The sequence below is a fragment of the Pelophylax lessonae genome, assembly GCF_965119305.1.
Source record: "Pelophylax lessonae genome assembly, chromosome: 2".
NCBI lineage: Eukaryota > Metazoa > Chordata > Amphibia > Anura > Ranidae > Pelophylax > Pelophylax lessonae.
The window spans coordinates 139952752-139973823 of NC_138769.1; the positions used below are offsets into that span (position 1 = coordinate 139952752).

Genomic DNA, 21072 nt, shown 5'->3' on the forward strand with positions numbered 1-21072 from the left:
AGACACGAGTGGTTTGCACCCTGTGCAATCAGAGCCTGAAGCGAGGCATAAACCTTCTCAACCTGCATGATCAGGCATCTAAGTGCAAAGCACGAGCTGCAGTGGAGTAGACACCTTCAAAACCAAGAAACGTCTCTGGCTCATCCTGCTTCCTCTTCTGCTGCAGTCTCGGCCGCTCCAGCCACATCTGTAGTGATACCGGCACCTGCCACCCAGCAAACAGAGGATCTGTCAGCAACACCACCACCTGGGTCATCAACCATCTCCACAATGTCCCGTGGAAGCGTTCAGCTTTCCATCTCCCAAACACTTGAGAGGAAGAGGAAGTACCCCCCTACCCACCCGCGATCCCTGGCCCTGAATGCCAGCATTTCAAAATTATTGGCCTTTGAAATGCTGTCATTCCGTCTGGTGGAGACGCACAGTTTTAAAAACCTTATGTCGGTGGCTGTCCCACAGAACGTCGTGCCCAGCCGCCACTACTTTTCCAGGCAAGCCATCCCTTCCCTGCACAACCAAGTGGGGGAAAAAATCAGGTGTGCACTGCGCAACGCCATCTGTGCCAAAGTCCACCTAACTACCGATACGTGGACCAGTAAGCACGGTCAGGGGCGTTATATCCCCCTAACGGCACACTGGGTAAATGCAGTGGCGGATGGGCCTGAGGCGGATAGCAATTTGGCGCATGTCCTTCCACCACCGAGGATTGCAGGGCGCTTCAGTTTGCCTCCTGTTCCTAACTCCTCCTACTCCGCTTCCTCATCCTCTACCGCCTCCTCATCCGGACAGCGTAACACCTTCACCACCAACTTCAGCACGGCCAGGGGTAAACGACAGAAGGCAGTTTTACAACTTGCCTGTTTGGGGGACAAACCACACACCACGCAGAAGTTGTGGAGGAGCATGGAACAGCAGACAAATGAGTGGTTGCTGCCAGCGAGCCTCAAGCCCGGCCTGGTGGTGTGCGATAACGGGCGAAATCTCATAGCAGCTCTGGGCCTAGCCGGTTTGACGCACATCCCTTGCCTGGCGCATGTGCTGAATTTGGTTGTGCAGAGGTTCCTTAAAAATTACCCCGATATGTCAGAGCTGCTGCAGAAAGTGCGGGCCGTCTGTGCGCACTTTCGGCGTTCTCACCCTGCTGCTGCTCGCCTGCCAGCGCTGCAGCGTAACTTCGGCCTTCCCGCTCCCCGCCTCATATGTGACGTGCCCACAAGGTGGAACTCCACCTTGCACATGCTGCAAAGACTGTGCGAGCAGCAGCAGGCCATAGTGGAGTTTCAGCTGCAGCACGCACGTGTGAGTCGCTCTGCGGAACAGCACCACTTCACCACCAATAACTGGGCCTCCATGCGAGACCTGTGTGCCTTGTTGCGCTGTTTTGAGTACTCCACCAACATGGCCAGTGGCGATGACGCCGTTCTCAGCTTAACTATCCCACTTCTATGCCTCCTTGAAAAAACAATTCGGGCGATGATGGAAGAGGATGTGGCACAGGATGAGGAGGAGGAGGAGGATGAAGAGGTAACATTTCCAAGGCTTTCAGGGCAGTCATTCGCAAGGGGCTCCGAGGGTGGGTTCCTGCACACACAAACGCCAGGGACACAATTGTCCAGCAGGAGCACAGTTCTGGAGGATGAGGAGGATGAGGAGGAGGAGGAGCTGGAGGAGGAGATGGAACCATGTTCACAGCAGGGTGGCACCCAGGCCAGCTCATGGCCATCACTGGTGCGTGGCTGGGGGAATACAGAGGACACGGACGATACACCTCCCACAGAGGACAGCCTTTCGTTGCCTCTGGGCAGCCTGGCACACATGAGCGATTACATGCTGCAGTGTCTCCACAATGACCGTCGAGTTGCCCACATTCTAACTTGTGCTGATTACTGGGTGGCCACGCTGCTGAATCCCTGTTACAAGGACAACGTACCGTCCTTAATTCACTCACTGGAGCGCGATCGCAAGATGCGCGAGTACAAGCGCACGCTGGTAGACGCGATGCTGCTGGCATTCCCATCTGACAGCGGGGCCACAGTGGAAGCACAAGGCAGAGGAGGAGGAGGTCGCCAACGCAACCAGGGCACCGCCAGCACCTCAGAAGGCAGGGTTAGCATGGCCGAAATGTGGAAAAGCTTTGTCAGCACGCCACAACAAACAGCAGCACCAGCAGCTCAGATGGAACGTCTTAGCAGGAGGCAGCATTTTACCAACATGGTGGAGCAGTATGTGTGCACACGCCTACATGTAGTGAATGAGGGGTCTGCCCCCTTCAACTTCTGGGTCTCCAAATTGGGCACATGGCCTGAGCTTGCCCTTTACGCCTTGGAGGTGCTGGCGTGCCCTGCAGCCAGTGTATTATCTGAACAGGTATTTAGCACGGCTGGGGGCGTTATCACAGACAATCGCAGCCGCCTTTCCAGAGACAATGTGGACAAGCTCACGTTCATTAAAATGAACCAGGCATTGATCCCACGGGACTTTTCCGTACCTTGTGCAGAATAGCAATGGATACCGACCTTACCCACCCATTGTTCCATTTTTGCTCTTTCTCACTCTTTTGGGGTGTACCCTCATTTAAAATTTGTGAAAAGAAGCAGTGTTGGCTACCTCGTCCTCCTCAGGGCCAGATTAAAGTAGGGGCTATTGGAGCTGCAGCTCCAGGCCCCTACCTTTTATATAGGCCCCGGGTTGGCCATATTCACTGTTACCGCTCTTCTGTCACTTGTAAACACAGAAGTCTGGCTTCTATGCTCGCTTCCCCAGGCAGCACCCTCAGAACCTCCCCACACAGCGCGAAGGCCGGACAAGGAGGGACAGTTGCCGATGCATGTGTTTATGGGCTTCAGAGACAGCATCCCATGTTGAATTAGGCATGCATGGCTGCACCCTTCCTCCTCTGGGTGCATGCCAAGGCACGGCCCTTAAGGCCCTTCAAAATCCTCAGCACCAAGCCCATGATGCTCTTAATCCGGCCCTGGTCCTCCTCCACCGCCGCTTCCACCTACACCGCCCATAGGTGTGCGCAGCCTATTGCATTAGGGTGTGCACCCCAAAGTTTAAATACACATGCATGTGTTGGCCTACATGTACATGGCCCCGATACATTACTCTCCCTGCTGGCAAAGAGAAATAGAGCAGAGCAGGTCCGAGGGAGATCTTTCCCATCTCCTCACTGGCAAACAGAGTGATAATGCTATGTGCCCTAGGTGATTAGGGTGTGCCCAGGCACACCCGGCACACCCTGTGCACACGCCTATGACACCGCCACATCCACCACCACCTCAACCTCCCTCCTACTCCATATGGGCCTCGTCCTTCAGAGATGAAGAACATTGTTTTATTTTTCTGTTTTTTTTTGTTGTTTTAAGTTATTTCCCTATCCACATTTGTTTGCAGAGCACTTGCCATGCTCTTAATTACGTTTTGCTGCCATTTGCAGCACTCTAGCCCTTTCCTTTGGTGTTTTAGAGCCATTTTAGTGCCTGAAAGTTTGGGTCCCCATTGACTTCAATGGGGTTTGGTGTCCGGGAAAAGTTCGGCAAAAGTCCGGGACACGGACCCGGACTTTTTTTTAAAGTTCGGCCGAACCCGTCGAACACGGACATCCAGGTGTCCGCTCAACTCTAGCCAAGACCACTAGTCTTATGGGTTTAAAGTTGAATCAAACATTGAAATGAGACATCACAAGGCAAATGTATATTTTCTCAGAATGAAAAAATAACTGAAAATCTGTAGAGTTGGTTAAATTGATAATTGGTTTTATTAGTGACACCTTTGTGAGAGACAAAGTCCTGCTTCCTTATTAGCTTTGAGTTCTTCTTCAGTTAGAAATAATTCTAGAACTCACATTTAGAAAGAAATGTCACCTGGCAGTAACAAAATGTTAAATATATGTATTATTGATCACTGGAGTTCTTTCAAAAATAATTATATAGAAACAAATTAGCAGGTAGCTAAGAAAAGTAAAATTATGCAGGTGGACACAGCATGCTTTATTTATTGGTAATAAAAAATAGGAATTGTTACAAACCTATATGGTACCTTCATACAGTGTGATAATTTATGTAAATCTAATCGGACAGTTCCCTGATACGTGTAACTATTTTTTTTTTATGTATTTATTATTCTACATTCTGCTATAACTCTTGATTTAACATTAGAATGAAGAATGCAATCACTTTTTTTACCAGAGCCGTTATTTCAGTCATTGCGCACATGTTAAAATGCACATTTTAGACCTGAGAATTAGTGAAAAATAGTCCTAAAATCAAAACTAATCCATCATTGTCCTGGTTGCACCACTGCTCTTTCTAGCTAGGGAGCCATGGGCACCTCTATACCAAAATTAACTTTAGTGTATTGTTTACTGAATGTATAGGTTTGTTAAACATGTGCGGTAATATCATATAACGTAAGAAAATTTCAACCACCAACATTTTGCTCTCCAGGATTTTTGGTTTCACTAAATATCATGATATTTTCTGAAAGCAAAGGCCCTAGAGCAGCCTTTTTCAACCTTTTCAATACAGAGGAACCTTGAAATAACTTTCCGGTCTGAGGGAACCCCTGCTAAAAATTAATATAGCTTCAACTCATAATACATTAGTGTTATGGACAGTAGGAAGAATGCTCCTTACACTTGCAGTTACTGGGAAGACTTACCCACTTAAAGATAGCTAAAAAGATCTATGGTGTCAGGGGGAACTTATATGAAATGTAGAAATTTCTTATTGCTCAAGGAATCCCATAGCAATCTCTGGAGAAACCCAGAGGTTCCATGAAACCCTGGTAGTTGCACATGTTTATCAAACCTACACAGTCAGTAAAAAATACACTAAAGTTCATTTTGGTGCACAAAAACACAATTTTTTAACACACTTTTTTGGTTATTCTAAAAAATTAGGTTGCATTGAATAATTTTATTATTACAACTTACTACTGACCAACAATAGGGTTGGGCGGAATCAATGACCAATAAAAATCAGAGGCAGCAGGGATTGAGTGTCCTGAGCAGTGACTAAAGTGACTCTGGTCTCAATTTGCATTATAGATTACCCCAGGATTTTAGGTTCCTTGGACTCTCAATTAAAACACAAGTACCTGGAGGTACTCACTAACTAGGACAACAGCCACAATAAAGTGATCCTGTGCTCTACCCACATAGCTTGAATCAACAGGTCAACCTTAATGCTGACCCTACCATCTGCATTTATGTACCTTCCCTTCATTCTCCTGCCACTAAATGTGGCTGTTGTGATGGCTCTGCCCATATATGACAGTACTGGTTGCCTGAGAGGCAATTTACAAAGCACCAGCACTGTCCTGTATTAGAAAGGGTCGCTAGTCACATGCCCCCTTATACCAGGGCCGGTGCAAGGATTTTTGTCTACTTAGGTGCAGGTGCATTCCCCCCTCTCCAATGCCCTCCTGCCACCCCCTGCCCCCGCCGCCATCATCCTCTCACCACCTCCTCCACAACGGCAGTCCTGGAGTCATCTTTTAAATGTTATTTTTTTGTTTACATGTTTAAAAATCATTTTAGGCCTAAAGAATACCTAAAACCCCCAAAATATAATTTTCATTTTTTTAAAGCAGTCACCCTAGAGAATAAAATGTTGGTAGTTCTAATTTTTAATGTTACACAACATTAGCACAACAGTTCAGTAAAAAATACATTATAGTTAATTTATGTGCACCTTAATAAAATTGATTACCTATTTTTTTTAGTAAAATATAAAAGATGAGGTTGTGCCAAGTAAATAGATATTATGTGTCAAACCTTAAAATTGCGTGCACCCGCAACACTTTAAAAGCTCATCAAGTTATTAATGCAGGAGCACCGATGCTAAAATTATTGCTCTCACTCTGACATGCGTGCTGATATACATGTGTAGGACAATTGCTGTTTTCATACATAGGTTTCCCCAATGCATGCATTTTTGTAGGTGTGTGGGTATGTGGGGTGTGTGTTGTGTGTGTTGGGGGGGGAGGGGAATTAAAAATGTTTTTTTTTTTTGTTTTACATGTCTCCTTATATATATACTTAAAACATTTTTTGTTTTAATTTGTATTTATTTATTTATTTATTTGTTTTGACATAATTTTTATTGCTATCACATAGGGGACCAATAGTCCCTTATGTGATGGCATGTAGGTGACAAGTTCTCTTTATTGAGACACCAGGGGTCTATTAGACCCTGGATGCCTCGTCTCTGATCCACTGCAGCGGATGTAACACAGACTGTGTTCCATCACCTGTTTCCCCCAGCACTGCTTCTGGAGAATGACAGATGCGGTCCAAGTGATGTCATACACGACTTCCTGATCTGTGCACAGGAGGGAGGCTGAGCAGACAGAGGTCCACTGAGCTCCCACCACCCTCACCAGGGACACCCACCATGACAGTACTGGGCCTTAAGGTGGGACAGCGGAGCCTAATGAACATGGTGGGGGGGGTCGCATGGGGGGCAGCACATCACAGCGGTGGTCGTGGAAGTGATAGGCGGCTTCATAGCTGCTTGTTTCACTTCCACATGAAAGCCGACAGTTGGCTAAAACTAAAGTACACACATTCCCGGCCTTATGTTAGCACCGGCCCTGCCTCATACCAAGAAATACAGCAAATCTTTCTTCACCCCTATAGACTAATTGGAGTGGCAGGGGAGCAAGACGAATGTGAATATATGCTGCTAGGAGGGGAGAGACTGCCATTGGGTGTAGTGGTGTGAATACCAGCGCTGCTCCTCTACATAGAACCAAAATAAACAAATAAACTGATATGTGCAAATCCTCCTGTGAATTTCTTTAAATTCTAAATTCATAAATAACATATGATAAATAAATACATAAATTCATCAAATGCATAAAAAAGCTGAAGCTCCATGTGATGCCCAGTGGGAAGGGTGAAACGCGTAAAGCGAGGTACTAGCGTCTGACCCAATTTCCGGACATTGGAACGCACGCCGTTCTTTGTGAATCACACGCATTGAGAGGAGGATAGCAGTGATTTTAATTTTAAGTGGCACTATTTTATTGTAATAAAGTCATTTCAATATTACACTATGGAGATTTCCTTCTTTATATGCAAACCCGTGATTGGAAAGCCATAAAGAACAGAATATGGCAAGGAATTTGTCCCTGTAAGAGCCAAACATATCTGAGGATAGGAATAGTCACCAGCTTTGTGTACACCAGCTTATCAATAGGGGCCTAATATTCTACTGGTTCCGGTTAGTGGGGACCCAAAGGGGAGCACAGAGTGAGCACAGTGTTTGAGGATTACTTGAAGTTCATCACCAGCACTTTGTTTATGGACTGAATATATTTATATGGACTTTGTTTTTGAACATAAGGACACTTTTCTGCACATTGCACTTTATGCACATTTTTATGCATTTGATGAATTTATGTAGTTATTTATCATATGTTATTCATGAATTTAGAATTTGAAGAAATTCACAGGAGGATTTGCACATATCACTTTATTTATTTATTTTGGTTCTATGTAGAGGAGCAGCGCTGGTATTCACACAACTACACCATTTAAAGGCACACACCTTTATTATCAGCAGCAGCAGCCCCATATACATTCACAATTTATCATATTGAAGTAGGAGATTGTTATCACTCACAGGGTCATAAATACATCTACCAAAAAAACGTTTTTCCAAAGCGCGGGGACACCTACATATACTGCCATTAGGTGTTACGTAGGCAAAGCACAACTTCACTTTAAGTGCCATGTCACTCTGGCAAATCTGATTTGGTCCCGATGTAAGGGAACCCTAGGAAAGTTAGTCTGAGATATTTCATCAATCTTTCAAAACCATAAGTTGAAAAAAGAGCCACTCAAGTAAACTAGGAATACTGGTGCCAACATCCCAAAAATGGGCCATTGGCCGCCATGTTGGATTACATCACAGGTTCCATTTTGAAGTAGTAACATTTTTTGTACTAGAAGTGGTCCCCCAGAACCCCCATGGGGTATATTACAACATGAGACTACAGTATGCGGATTGAAAGGCTTAATGCCACTGTCCCCCCGGGCCTCAATGAAATCCTGACTCATAAACCATTTCTCTAATCCTCATTTTACCTTTTCTTTTCTCTCTCCCTCCTCCTCTCCTCTCCACCCCCCTTTTTCCTCCTTATTTCTCCTCTCTTTTTTATCTGTATATATTTTTTGAATTTAGTACATGTATATATTGCAATTCATTGCTGTATATTGTATGTAGTTTATCGCCTGTCTTTAGCATGTTTGTAATTGTAAGTATTATGATGTTTTTGCATTGGATTTATTCATTTGATTGTAATCTTTGTTATATATTTTTGCTATTCTAGGTGTGGGAGCTCGCTCTGCTTGCCTGGTGTTCTCGGTGTCCTTACTGTGGGGGGGTTCCCCTGCTCCCCCCCTCCCGTCGGACACGTGATGTGCCGGGCTGGACTAGGATTTCCTTCCTTCTTCCGTTTAATTGTGTTGAGGTCCAGCGTGAATTGTGTCCAGAGTTATACGACATATCAGACCTGGTGACATCATTCACGCTGACGTAGTTGGCGTGCTGCCAACTTTCAGGTTGGGGATCACATAAACAGGCGTCCCACGCCTGTTTGTGTGCTGCTACACATTTAGCCAGGGTGGCGTTCTACAGGGCTTTATGTACAGGTATTTTATCTTTACACTATCTTTACACTGCAATGTATAGCTCCCCTGTTGTGAGGTGCCCTATGTGAGTATTCACCCTTGTTTCTTTTCTTCCACCCCCCTCTTTTTTGTGGAATTACAGCCGTGATCTAATTCCCTCTGGACATTTCGGGAGGTCAGTGGAGCTGCTCTCCATCTGCCATTTCTCGACAGGGAATATTGTGTTTGCTCCCTAAATTTCTCTAACCACATTGCTGTACCTCCCACCTTTGACAAGTACCTTGTCTCAAACTACACCCTGGTTCATAGATACATAGCTATACTGCTTTCAAGGTTAGTTAGTTATATCCTCTAGAGCAGGGGTCTTCAAACTATGGCCCTCCAGTTGTTCAGGAACTACAATTCCCATCATGCCTAGTCATGTCTGTGAATGTCAGAGTTTTACAATGCATCATGGAATGTGTAGTTCTGCAACAGCTGGAGGGCCGTAGTTTGAGGATCCCTGCTCTAGAGTGACTGAAACTGCTATCCTCCTGAAGAAGCAGATTGTGATCTGCGAAATATGCTGGGGACTGTAAACAATCTATCATGGAAGGCTGTATGTTGTCATATCTTTTAATAATCTTTTTATGTGTATATATATATTTTTTTTTTCTTTTTTTTTTCTACCATCTGTAAATAGATCAATTGCCTGAGTGGCTATATCTTTATGCACATGCAATGAAATAAATTACTGGATAGAGACACTATATGTTAATAATTTTAACTGAGATTTGTAAAATAAATATATATTTTTTATATATCTTTTGTGTACACTCACATATCTAAGGTACCTAGAAAATCCTGTTTGTTCTTTTCTCATGGAGACATGATAGTTGGGGAATCAGTCTCCTTTCTTTCCATATAAAAATCTTTCAAAACCAATGACCGTTAGTCCATATACAGATACTACAGTAGGAAAGGATAGGCTTTTTAATGATCAGCTGCTGCACCTAGCAGAGGTGTAACTAGAACCTTTAGGGCCCCAATGCAAGAAACCATGAAGGGCCCCATGACCCCTGGCCAGGGCCCTTTTCGTCAAGCCCGGGGTTCTTCCCACTGATCCTGGGGCCATTTAGGTGTACGTTTAGTAAACTGAGATAAGCCGAGATCTGGATGATCACGGCTTGTCTCAGAGCATTGCAGGTTTAAAATACTGAGAAGAGTAGTGGAGAACATAGTCTTCTCTTCTCATCTCAGTACACAAACAGCTTGCATTCACTGCAATAGAAACGGCCAGTTTAGAAACACATGATGTCACCTGATCACTCTGCTTCTCTTTGAAGATCTCCTCTTCCAGCTTCTCCAGCTCAGAGGTGGAGATAGCAGGAAGAAATAGGAGATCTCTGCTGTGAATGTCCCAGTGCCCAAAAGTGAAAGTAAAAACTCTCCCTACTGCAGTGAAATATACATCAACAGCAGGTTAGAAACACATTAACTATACAATCACATATATATCTGTGTGTGTATATATATATATATATATATATATATATATATATATATATATATACTGTATGTACTGGTGTGTATGTATGTATATATATATATTTTTTTTTTTTATTTCAGGTACTTATATAGCACAGTCAATTTACGCAGCGTTTTACATATACATTGCACATTCACATCAGTCCCTGCCCTCAAGGAGCTTACAATCTAAGGTCCCTAATGCCTCGTACACATGTACCGATCGACCGTCTTTTGTCCAGGGCTGTCCTGTCCGCTGAAAACTGCAAAAGACTGCACATGAATTTTGTCAGCCAACAGCAGCCGACTGCAGAAGTGATGTCATGTGATGAATAACTTTCCGTGTGTTTTTTCTTTTCTGAGCATGCCCAGTCTTGCTAATCTGCTGTTTGTCGGCCGAATTCTGTACTGACTGGCGAACAATCGGCCGTTCTGGTGTTGGCCAGCAAAAATTTTAATGCCTGCAGGACAGATTCTGTTCGGCCGAAAATGCGCTGTCGGCTGTCGAAAGCATCATACTAACAAGCATACAATCGGCCGATCGGTCGTCGGCCGAATATTTACAGCCGACGATCGGTACGTGTGTACGAGGCATCACTCACATACATACACAGCAGGGCCAATTTTTTATACAGGATCCAATTAACCTACCAGCATGTCTTTGGAGTGTGGGAGGAAACCAATCTGTCACGATTCAACCACGCCCACGGCGACTAGCTAAACGAGACGTGATGAATCGTGCCGGGCAGTATAAGGGGATAACGGAAATAAAGAAAATTCCTACTAAAGGCTCGTACACACGTACCGATTGTCGCAGAAAAGATTCGGCAGACGACCGATCGGCCAAATGTAGGCTTGTTAGTATGATGCTTCCGACAGCCGACAGCGCACTTTCGGCCGAACAGAATCTGTCGTGCAAGCATTAAAATGTTTGTATGCCGACACCAGAACGGCCGATTGTTCGCCAGTCAGTACAGAATTCGGCCGACAGACAGCAGATTTGCAAGACTGGGCATGCTCATAAAAGAAAAAACACAGGGAAAGTTAACCATCACATGACATCACTTCTGCAGTCGGCGGACAAAATTTGTGTGCAGTCTTTTGCACTTTTCAGCGGACATGACAGCCCGGGGAAAAAAGACGGCCGATCGTTCGGCCGACGATCGGTACGTGTGTACGGGGCTTAAGTAATTAGATTGGTTGCAATACTTTCACAGCCTGCACTGCCTTCGGTCACCACTAGAGGGAGACTCCAGTCCAATCCAGCTGGCTGACCACACACAGGCAGATACAAATCTTACATACAATCTGATGCACTCTAAGGGTTGGGGAGCAGTCTAGCAATTACCACACACTACTAGGATTCCTCCAGCTATCCTACAAGCCAGAACCCCTGTGTTGATCACTCTTCCCACTGTCCCCACACCCACACACCACAAACGATAGCCTGTGGTCTGGTTGTACAATCTGCATGCAATCTGCCAACACACAGTGCAATTGCATACAGATTGGCATGTATGTATGTATGTACTGTATGTATGTGTGTGTATATATATATATATATATATATATATATATATATGTGTGTGTGTGTGTATGTGTATATATATATATTTATATACTGTATGTATATATACCGTGCATGTGTGTGTATATATATGTTTTCATGTGTCAGAACATGTCATTACGAGTTCTTTTAAACTTTAGTTTCACTTTTTAAACTTAGCAGTGCCTGTAATCTCACAAAATCTCGTGAGATTACAGGCAGTCCACCCAGTTATACTTCTCCTCTGATCACCCTGTGAGAAGTGAAGTTCTCCACCTTCTAAACTGGGTGCCAGAGGAGATATTTTTTCTCTGAGAACTGCCGAGAATTGAACTGAGAGAAAACTTCTCAGTTTACTAAACGTACACCTTACTCTGGTCGCAGGGCCCTTTATTACAGTCCTGCAGCAGAATCCTTTCACAAATTCTGCAGTGGGCCCCCTTCGTGCCATCTTGGGACCTCCCCATGGTGGTGGAATGCCAGGGCCCAGTTGCAAGTGTGGCCTTTGCAATGGTGTCAGTAATTTAAATTTTTGTTATTTTCATTTTTTTTTCTTTTTTTTCTTTTTTACAATTTTAATTTTTTTACAATTTCATTCTTTCAGAAAAAGAAGGAGTCGGTAAATTACGTATTTATGTACCTCTTCCCGGCTCTCCATCGTGACACATCCCCTGCAGCAGCCGGCGGGAGAGGGAAGGAGGGAAGCCGGAAGCACTACGGGGGGGGGGTTGATAACCAGGGGATCACACAGGGGCCCAGAGACAGCAGAAGACAAGTGAACTGAATAGGAGGGGTAGCGAGGGCAGCATATTGAAGAACCAATCTCCTCCATTTTCCTCTTGCAGCTACAGGAAAATAGAGGAAAATGGAGGACATTAGTCCTCTAAATGCTGCCCCCGCCTATCCAGGTGTACAGGGGAGCTGCACAGGCCCCCTGGAGCATAGGGCCGGGTTGCAATTGCAACCCCTACAACCCCTGTAGTTACTCCCCTGGCACCTAGGATTTCTCATAAACAGAGGAAACCAATCTAAATAAAAAAAAAAGAGAGAGCTTCTAAAAGGAGCCATATTGTCAAAGGGTACAAAAACAGGTTTATTCTACTCACCTGATTTAGAAGTCTAGTGCACCTTTATTAGGAGATGTTACTTGGTATAAAGTCTTCTTTTGTATGTAATCTTCCTCTTCTATCCAAGTCTCCAAGCTGCTTGTCACAAGCACTTGTATGTCAAGTGAGGAGAATAACCAGTTTTTTGTACTTTTTGACAATACGGCTACTCTTAGAAGCGCTCCCCCTTTTTTTTCCCTTTAAATCTGAATGGCAAAATTCCCAAGGTGGAACTTTCTTTTCCTAATGAGTGTCACTCCTTTGCTTTGCGAAAAACAGCGTAACTTCACCACAAAGGAACATTTCACTAAATTGGCCAGCCAAGGAGTGATGCTAATGGAAAATAGTCATTTTTGTTTTTACTGGCAAGATTTACTCCATATTTACACAGTAAAAGTGTAGCTGAAGATTACCTTTCTGCACAGGCACTCTGACAATGACCTATCGTCATTTTTCTTAGATCGTAGAACACTGTGGCTTTGAGAGTTCTATCTTCCACATTTTCTGTAAAACATCCAATGTATGTACCTGAAAAAGGAAACATATCTGCTTTAGCATAAAGCAAAGGCAATTCATATTAAAGTAACACATTTCCTGCACTAGGAAGACCATGCTGACTTACCCTACTGCATATATGGAGGAAGAGCATTGTCACCTACGGGAAGAAGCCTGTTAGGACTATACCTCTCCTTTCTCCTTTTTTTATTTTTCTGGCTAACAAAATTTTTAGAAAAAAATGTCTGCCTATCTCTCCGATGAAATTCCATGCCCTCGTCACTTCCTGCAAGCTGAACAGGAAGCATGAAACAATGTTATCTTTTTTCTGTGAGCTACTAATCCCACCACCCCCCATGTAATGGACATAAATGAAGATGAACATAGTGTATATACTGTATGCCAGCTTAGGTGGCAACCATTGCTCCCTTCATAGATACAGCAGAGGAGTGAGTGTAGACAGAAGGTGTGTTATTGGTAGGATTTCCAGTTGAAAATAAAGGGAGGGAAAATAAAGCATGAAAAAAGGAAAATGAATGCAGTGATTATTTAATGATTGGTAAGTTCCAATATAGCACTTGTGAAGGTGTTCACTGTCACTGGAATTTAAGGACAGATGGGTGATGGTTTAGATTGCTTCATATTGGTCAGCAAGGTTTCCATGTAGAAATATTGAGATTTGTTCCCATTTGCCATGAGGTCTCTGACCAGGAAGTACAACTCCTAATATGGTCATTCCAGGAAGTTCAATGAGGAGACTGACGTTCTAACAATGTTGCTTTTGTCTGAGGTGGCTTTCCATTCACCTATTGTCGGGTGTGCTAATGAACCCACCTGTTGTCTGCTAAGGGATGTACTGACACTCAGAGTCTTGTGTATTGGGGGCTCGTTATGGAACCATTGTTCTGTGTCTGGCTATTGTGTACATTGATTGTCCCCTGGGGGCTTCTGTCTCATTACACATAACAGTCCTTCTAATCAAACTATCTGACCAATCCCTGCTGACTCATTTTCAAGTCCTCATTTGCATGGCTAAGGAGGACCTGAAGGAGAACGGCATGTACTTTGCAATTGACCAATGGGAAAGCGGTTGTTGGGGGCAGGATGTTCCACATTCTGTATAAAAGTGTATTGTGTACTTCCAATAAACGTCTTCCTGTTTGAACTTACATACAGCCGGCCTGGTGTTTGTTCTAATGGATTCCGAACGGCACATAGCTGTAGTTCGGATCCCGGAGCCTCGGTTGACCGAACAATCAGACGTTGCGATCTGCAAGCTGACTCACTGGTAGCAGAGGAGTGTCGGGAGAGCGGAAGGGAGCGAGCAAGGGTCTCGTCACAGCACTTTTTTTTTGTTTTGAGGTTTAAATACTGTATTGTTTTATTTTTTTCTGTAATTGCTACATTCAGCATTTATGGATTAAGTTAAAAGTTGAAAAAACTAGAATGGTTGCAGACTTGTCCCGGAAGTCACAGTACCTTGTCCCTGAAGCCATCTTTATGTCACTAACATCTTTCGGAAAGCGTTCCCTTCCCTTTTTTCTCCTATCTTTTCTTCCTATACTATGCATTAATAAAATATGGGTATAGTTGCGCTAGAAAACTTAAAAAGTAAGCGATTGAACGCACAATAAAATAATTGACAAAGCAGCTACACTCAAATCATACACCGAGCATATGTATATAACAAAAAAGAAATAAAATATGTAGCGCTAAAACATTATGAACAAAGTCCATAAATAAAGTCCATTTCCACCAGTGATATTGCACGGCACCAATTTGCAGTAAAGTGAAAGGAATCCACCACCAAAAGGAGTGTTCAAAACACGCTTACCAGATAGTTATGTATATTGGGCCTTGAACTATCATAGAACTGCAACACACTCGGTGACGAATTGGACCGGACCTCTTCACAAAGATGAATCCCAGAATTGATACCTTGACAGTATACCTTAAGGGAGCCACTCAAAAGAAGGAAATAAAACCCCTCATAGTGCAGTAATTTCCATAAACTTTATTGGATGTAAAGCAAAGATATATAGCACTCACATTTGAGAAGGGTATAGTGTGCAAATCACACGCCGACCTGCGTGGTTCCAAATCGGTTAGCAAGGTAGCAGCCAATGTCCTCTACTGCATGTAGGCGTCCAGCAAGGGCGGCCCGACACGGCGTTTCGTCACATATGACTGACGTCATATGTTCGGGTTCACTCCTGAATCAGGCTGTGTGAGGTCATAGATACGGGTTGTCCCCGCCCTTTGCTCTCTCCTCACATGATTTGACTGACAGCAGCGGGAGCTGTTCTCAGCAAAGCCTGTGAGCCAAGAATGAGGGCTGAAAAGAACTGCAGATGAGCACAGATCTGGATTGATACAGGACTCAGGTAAGTGTTTAGGGAGGGGGGCTGAGGAGGGTGGGGGGGTGCTGCTATTGGAAGGGTTTTTTTTTTTTTACCTTAAAGAAGTTGTAAAGGCAGAAGTTTTATTTCAATGCATTGTACGCATTAAGATAAAAATCTTCCTGTGTGTAGCAGCCCCCTAAAACTTACCTTAGCCCCATTTCCATCCAGCTATGTCCACGAGTCTCTCGGCTGTCCGAGACTCTCCCTCCTGATTGGTTGAGACACAGCAGTGGTGCCATTGGCTCCCGCTGCTGTCAATCAAAGCCAGTTAGCCAATTGGGAGAGAGACGGGGCGGGGCTAAATGTCAGTTCTGTGTCTGAATGGACACACGGAGCTGCAGCTTGGCTTGGGTGCCCCCATAGCAAGCTGCTTTCTGTGGGGGCACTCGACAGGAGGGAGGGGCTAGGAGCATTGAAGAGGATCTGGGCTGCTCTGTGCAAAACCAACTGCACAGTGGAGGTAAATATAACATATTTGTTATTAAAAAAAAAAAAAAAAAAACACGAGACTTTACAATCACTTTAATGCAGAGAATGCATTAGGGTAAAAAAATTGTAAAATAAGGTAACTTTACATTACTTAGAACCCCCAAACATTATATATATATATATATGTATATATATATATATTTTTAGCAGAGACCCTAGAGAATAAAATGGAGATTGTTGCAATATTTTTTTATCACAACGTATATGTGCAGAGGTCTTACAAACGCAATTATTTTGGAAAAGATACACTTTTTTGGATTAAAAAATTAGAAAACAGTTAAGTTAGCCCAATTTTTTTCTATAATGTGAAAGATAATATTACACAGAGTAAATAGATACCCTACATGCCATGCTTCAAAATAGCACACGCTTGTGGAATGGCAACAAACATTGGTACTTAAAAATCCCCATAGGCGATATTTTAAAAATTACTACAGGTTACCAGTTCAGAGTTACAGAGAAGGTCTAGGACTCAAATTATTGCTCTCGCTCTGATACCCCACATGTGTGATTTGAATACCATTTACATATGTGGGCGCAACTTGCATAGGCGTTTGCTTCTGCATGCAAGCTAACGGGGACAGAGCGCTTTCATTTTTTTTTTTTTCCTATTTATTTTTTCTTTTATTTTTTATTTTTACACTGTCCTTTAAAAAAAAAAAAAATGTGATCACTTTTATTCCTATTACAAGGAATGTAAACATCCCTTGTAATAGAAATAAGCATGACAGGACCTCTTTAATGTGAGATCTGGGATTTTTTTTTTTTTTTTAATTCTCAAAGGAGATCATAAATTATTAAATCATTACATTTGCATATAATCATGTAGGATTTCAATAAATATTTCATATGTTAGTGTGTGCACAGTACACTTTTTACATGATTGCAAATATTTAGACATATATCCATTTATGTACACATATTTTGACAGGATTTCTGTATATAGAGAATGTTTTTCTTCTTGTATCGAAAAGTCCTTTGTGATTTATGTATTTATTTATTTATTTAATGGAATATGTGTAAATAACAACAACTATATTTAAAACATTTTCTTCTTTGTCCTTCTACTTCTTTTGTTTATCAATTTCACACAAAACAAAGTTTTTCTTTCCTCTGATATATAGATATTCTTAAATTTTTTGCTATCACTTGAGGATGGCGCTATAGTTGAATATATATTATTATATGACACTGTATGTAGTTGGAAAAGTTCTTCCTTTTTTCTTTTTCCATGTATTAATTTTTCTATTTTTGTTTTTTGTGTATTCATACATGAAATAACTGTTTTTACTCTTCAATGTATGTTGTGTTGTATACATTCTTGAATGTGCTTTTGCGATGTACATATACATGGCAAGAGAGATTTTTTGATTTTTGGTTTTGCTATTGTGGATCTAAACTGCTGGAAGGAGACACGTTACTAATTGGCACTAATTTTGTAATTACATTGATGTTTTTCAGCTGCCTGGTCTCTTTTTAAAGCAGGTTTTCCACAATGCATGTTCATGGTTATGATTAAGGCAATACAATTTAGTGAAACACGTCAACCTATTTTGATCTGTGTCCTGGATGTCATGTGTCTGTCTCATGGAACCACCAGCTATGAATAAATATTTGTTTATCCTTTCAAGTCATGGTGCGGTCTTTCGTCTTGTGTGTGTGTGTGTTGCTGTACTGAGATTGCAGATCTGACATGCACCCGACCTCTGATTGTTGGAGCACCTTCACCTGAGCGGCTAGTCCTCTTTGCCTTCCCGTCAAAAAGACTTCAGATCTCACATCTACACTAAAAAAGAAAAAAGTCATTTTTTTCATGATGAAAAAAAATGGGCTCTTTAAAACCGTTGCTAGGAAGCGATGTATGACGTTGCTTCGGTCCTCCAAGGCCATAGAGTCGAGTGAACGCCATCTTGCCCTCACTCGACTTCCTGCCTGAGAGGAGAGCGGACCGGCCCCCCACCGGTAGGAAGGGAAAACTACCGGGAAGTGGCGGGAGGGGGGCACCTCTCCCGCCGCCCATAAGGGTGATCCCACGGCAAATCCACTGTTGGGACCACCCTTATGTAAAAGCGGACCGCCCGCTGTTGAAAGAAATACCGGGGTTATGGCAGCTATCTGCCATAATCCCGGTATTTAACATCAAATTATTGATGTAAATACATGGTGGGCAGTGCGTAAGTGGTTAACAATAGTAAAAAAAATTATAAACACTGCAATGGCTTTTTTCATTTTTTTTCTAAGTTTAAAAACTGATCTTTTTTCCTTATTTGTATACATAGGCCTTCCACGACAAATTGTTCTTATGGTATAGCAGTACTGTAATAACATTAACATACTCCTACACTCATATCACAAAAAGTTAGGGTTTCTACATTAATGGAGAAATCTCAATCCATGCATCTCCCAAAATGTATCTCTCTGTGTCACCGTTGCATCACATACATTTTCATTCAATTTGCTTGGCAAATACTGCTTTGTCATCATATACATCCAAACAGGTAAACTCCACCTACTAGGAACGTAACTGGAATTTCTAAGATTTCCATAATAGGCCTTTGTTCACCTATATCATCTGTTACCTTCATTTACATCTCAGATGTAAATTGTGTAATTTGTTCGAATAAGGAATATGTAAAGTGGTTACATCACTTTACAATGTTTCTAAAGTGAGACTGTATTGAGGAAACAAAATTGTAGAAATGCAGATGGACAGTCAACCAGGAACAATGAGCTCTTTCAGCCTGTCAGAAATAAAATATAGGAATACAGGGAGTGCAGAATTATTAGGCAAATTAGTATTTTGACCACATCATCCTCTTTATGCATGTTGTCTTACTCCAAGCTGTATAGGCTCGAAAGCCTACTACAAATTAAGCATATTAGGTGATGTGCATCTCTGTAATGAGAAGGGGTGTGGTCTAATGACATCAACACCCTATATCAGGTGTTCATAATTATTAGGCAACTTCCTTTCCTTGGGCAAAATGGGTCAAAAGAAGGACTTGACAGGCTCAGAAAAGTCAAAAATAGTGAGATATCTTGCAGAGGGATGCAGCACTCTTAAAATTGCAAAGCTTCTGAAGCGTGATCATCGAACAATCAAGCATTTCATTCAAAATAGTCAACAGGGTCGCAAGAAGCGTGTGGAAAAACCAAGGCGCAAAATAACAGCCCATGAACTGAGAAAAGTCAAGCGTGCAGCTGCCAAGATGCCACTTGCCACCAGTTTGGCCATATTTCAGAGCTGCAACATCACTGGAGTGCCCAAAAGCACAAGGTGTGCAATACTCAGAGACATGGCCAAGGTAAGAAAGGCTGAAAGGTGACCACCACTGAACAAGACACACAAGCTGAAACGTCAAGACTGGGCCAAGAAATATCTCAAGACTGATTTTTCAAAGGTTTTATGGACTGATGAAATGAGAGTGAGTCTTGATGGGCCAGATGGATGGGCCCGTGGCTGGATTGGTAAAGGGCAGAGAGCTCCAGTCCGACTCAGACACCAGCAAGGTGGAGGTGGAGTACTGGTTTGGGCTGGTATCATCAAAGATGAGCTTGTGGGGCCTTTTGCGGGTTGAGGATGGAGTCAAGCTCAACTCCCAGTCCTACTGCCAGTTTCTGGAAGACACCTTCTTCAAGCAGTGGTACAGGAAGAAGTCTGCATCCTTCAAGAAAAACATGATTTTCATGCAGGACAATGCACCATCACACGTGTCCAAGTACTCCACAGCGTGGCTGGCAAGAAAGGGTATAAAAGAAGAAAAGCTAATGACATGGCCTCCTTGTTCACCTGATCTGAACCCCATTGAGAACCTGTGGTCCATCATCAAATGTGAGATTTACAAGGAGGGAAAACAGTACACCTCTCTGAACAGTGTCTGGGAGGCTGTGGTTGCTGCTGCACGCAATGTTGATGGTGAACAGATCAAAACACTGACAGAATCCATGGATGGCAGGCTTTTGAGTGTCCTTGCAAAGAAAGGTGGCTATATTGGTCACTGATTTGTTTTTGTTTTGTTTTTGAATGTCAGAAATGTATATTTGTGAATGTTGAGATGTTATATTGGTTTCACTGGTAAAAATAAATAATTGAAATGGGTATACTGTATCTTTGATTTTTGTTAAGTTGCCTAATAATTATGCACAGTAATAGTCACCTGCACACACAGATATCCCCCTAAAATAGCTAAAACTAAAAACAAACTAAAAACTACTTCCAAAAATAGTCAGCTTTGATATTAATGAGTTTTTTGGGTTCATTGAGAACATGGTTGTTGTTCAATAATAAAATTAATCCTCAAAAATACTCATTTGCCTAATAATTCTGCACTCCCTGTATATATGATATTGCTGGATTATTTTAGTGTCACTAAAACCACATCATAAAAAAACGATACAAAAAATATTACCGTGAAATGTTAGGCCACACCCCTATAAATTACAGCACAAAAAGAAAATAAGAAAAGTGGGGTTTTTAAGGCCTAGGTAAGGAGTTGATCACAATATACCACACAGATGTTGTATAAAAAACATATTTATTTAAACAAGGGAATAAAAAGGCATGCTAGTACATGCCATAAAGACATTAGTGCATACAGACATTACACAGACACAATTTTCCCCTGGAGGGGGAAGAAAACAAAAAAAAATGTATTTATATAAAAAAAAAAAAAACAGGTGGTAGGTCTAAGTTAGAGATGGTGGAAAGTGGTCCCTGGTCGGTAAATGGAGTATTACATGCTGTTCATACTCACTCAGTCACTATGAGATTCATTTTCTGTATTCTGCAAAAAAACTGGTTGATCCTGTGGTTCTCTATCTCCCCCTTCTGCCCAAGACCCCAGTTCAGCTAGAGGTTTTGCTAAATAGTATTGGCAGCTCTGCACA

General features: G+C 42.6%; 1 protein-coding gene across 1 annotated transcript in view; it reads right to left on the reverse strand.

The window, feature by feature from the left end:
* The window catches only part of WSCD1 (WSC domain containing 1), a 351611-nt gene that overhangs the window by 173102 nt on the left and 157437 nt on the right, over nt 1–21072 (reverse strand). The window contains exon 3 of the mRNA XM_082244873.1: nt 13213–13327. Coding sequence (XP_082100999.1) covers nt 13213–13327 — 115 coding nt within the window. The remainder of the gene's footprint in view (nt 1–13212; nt 13328–21072) is intronic.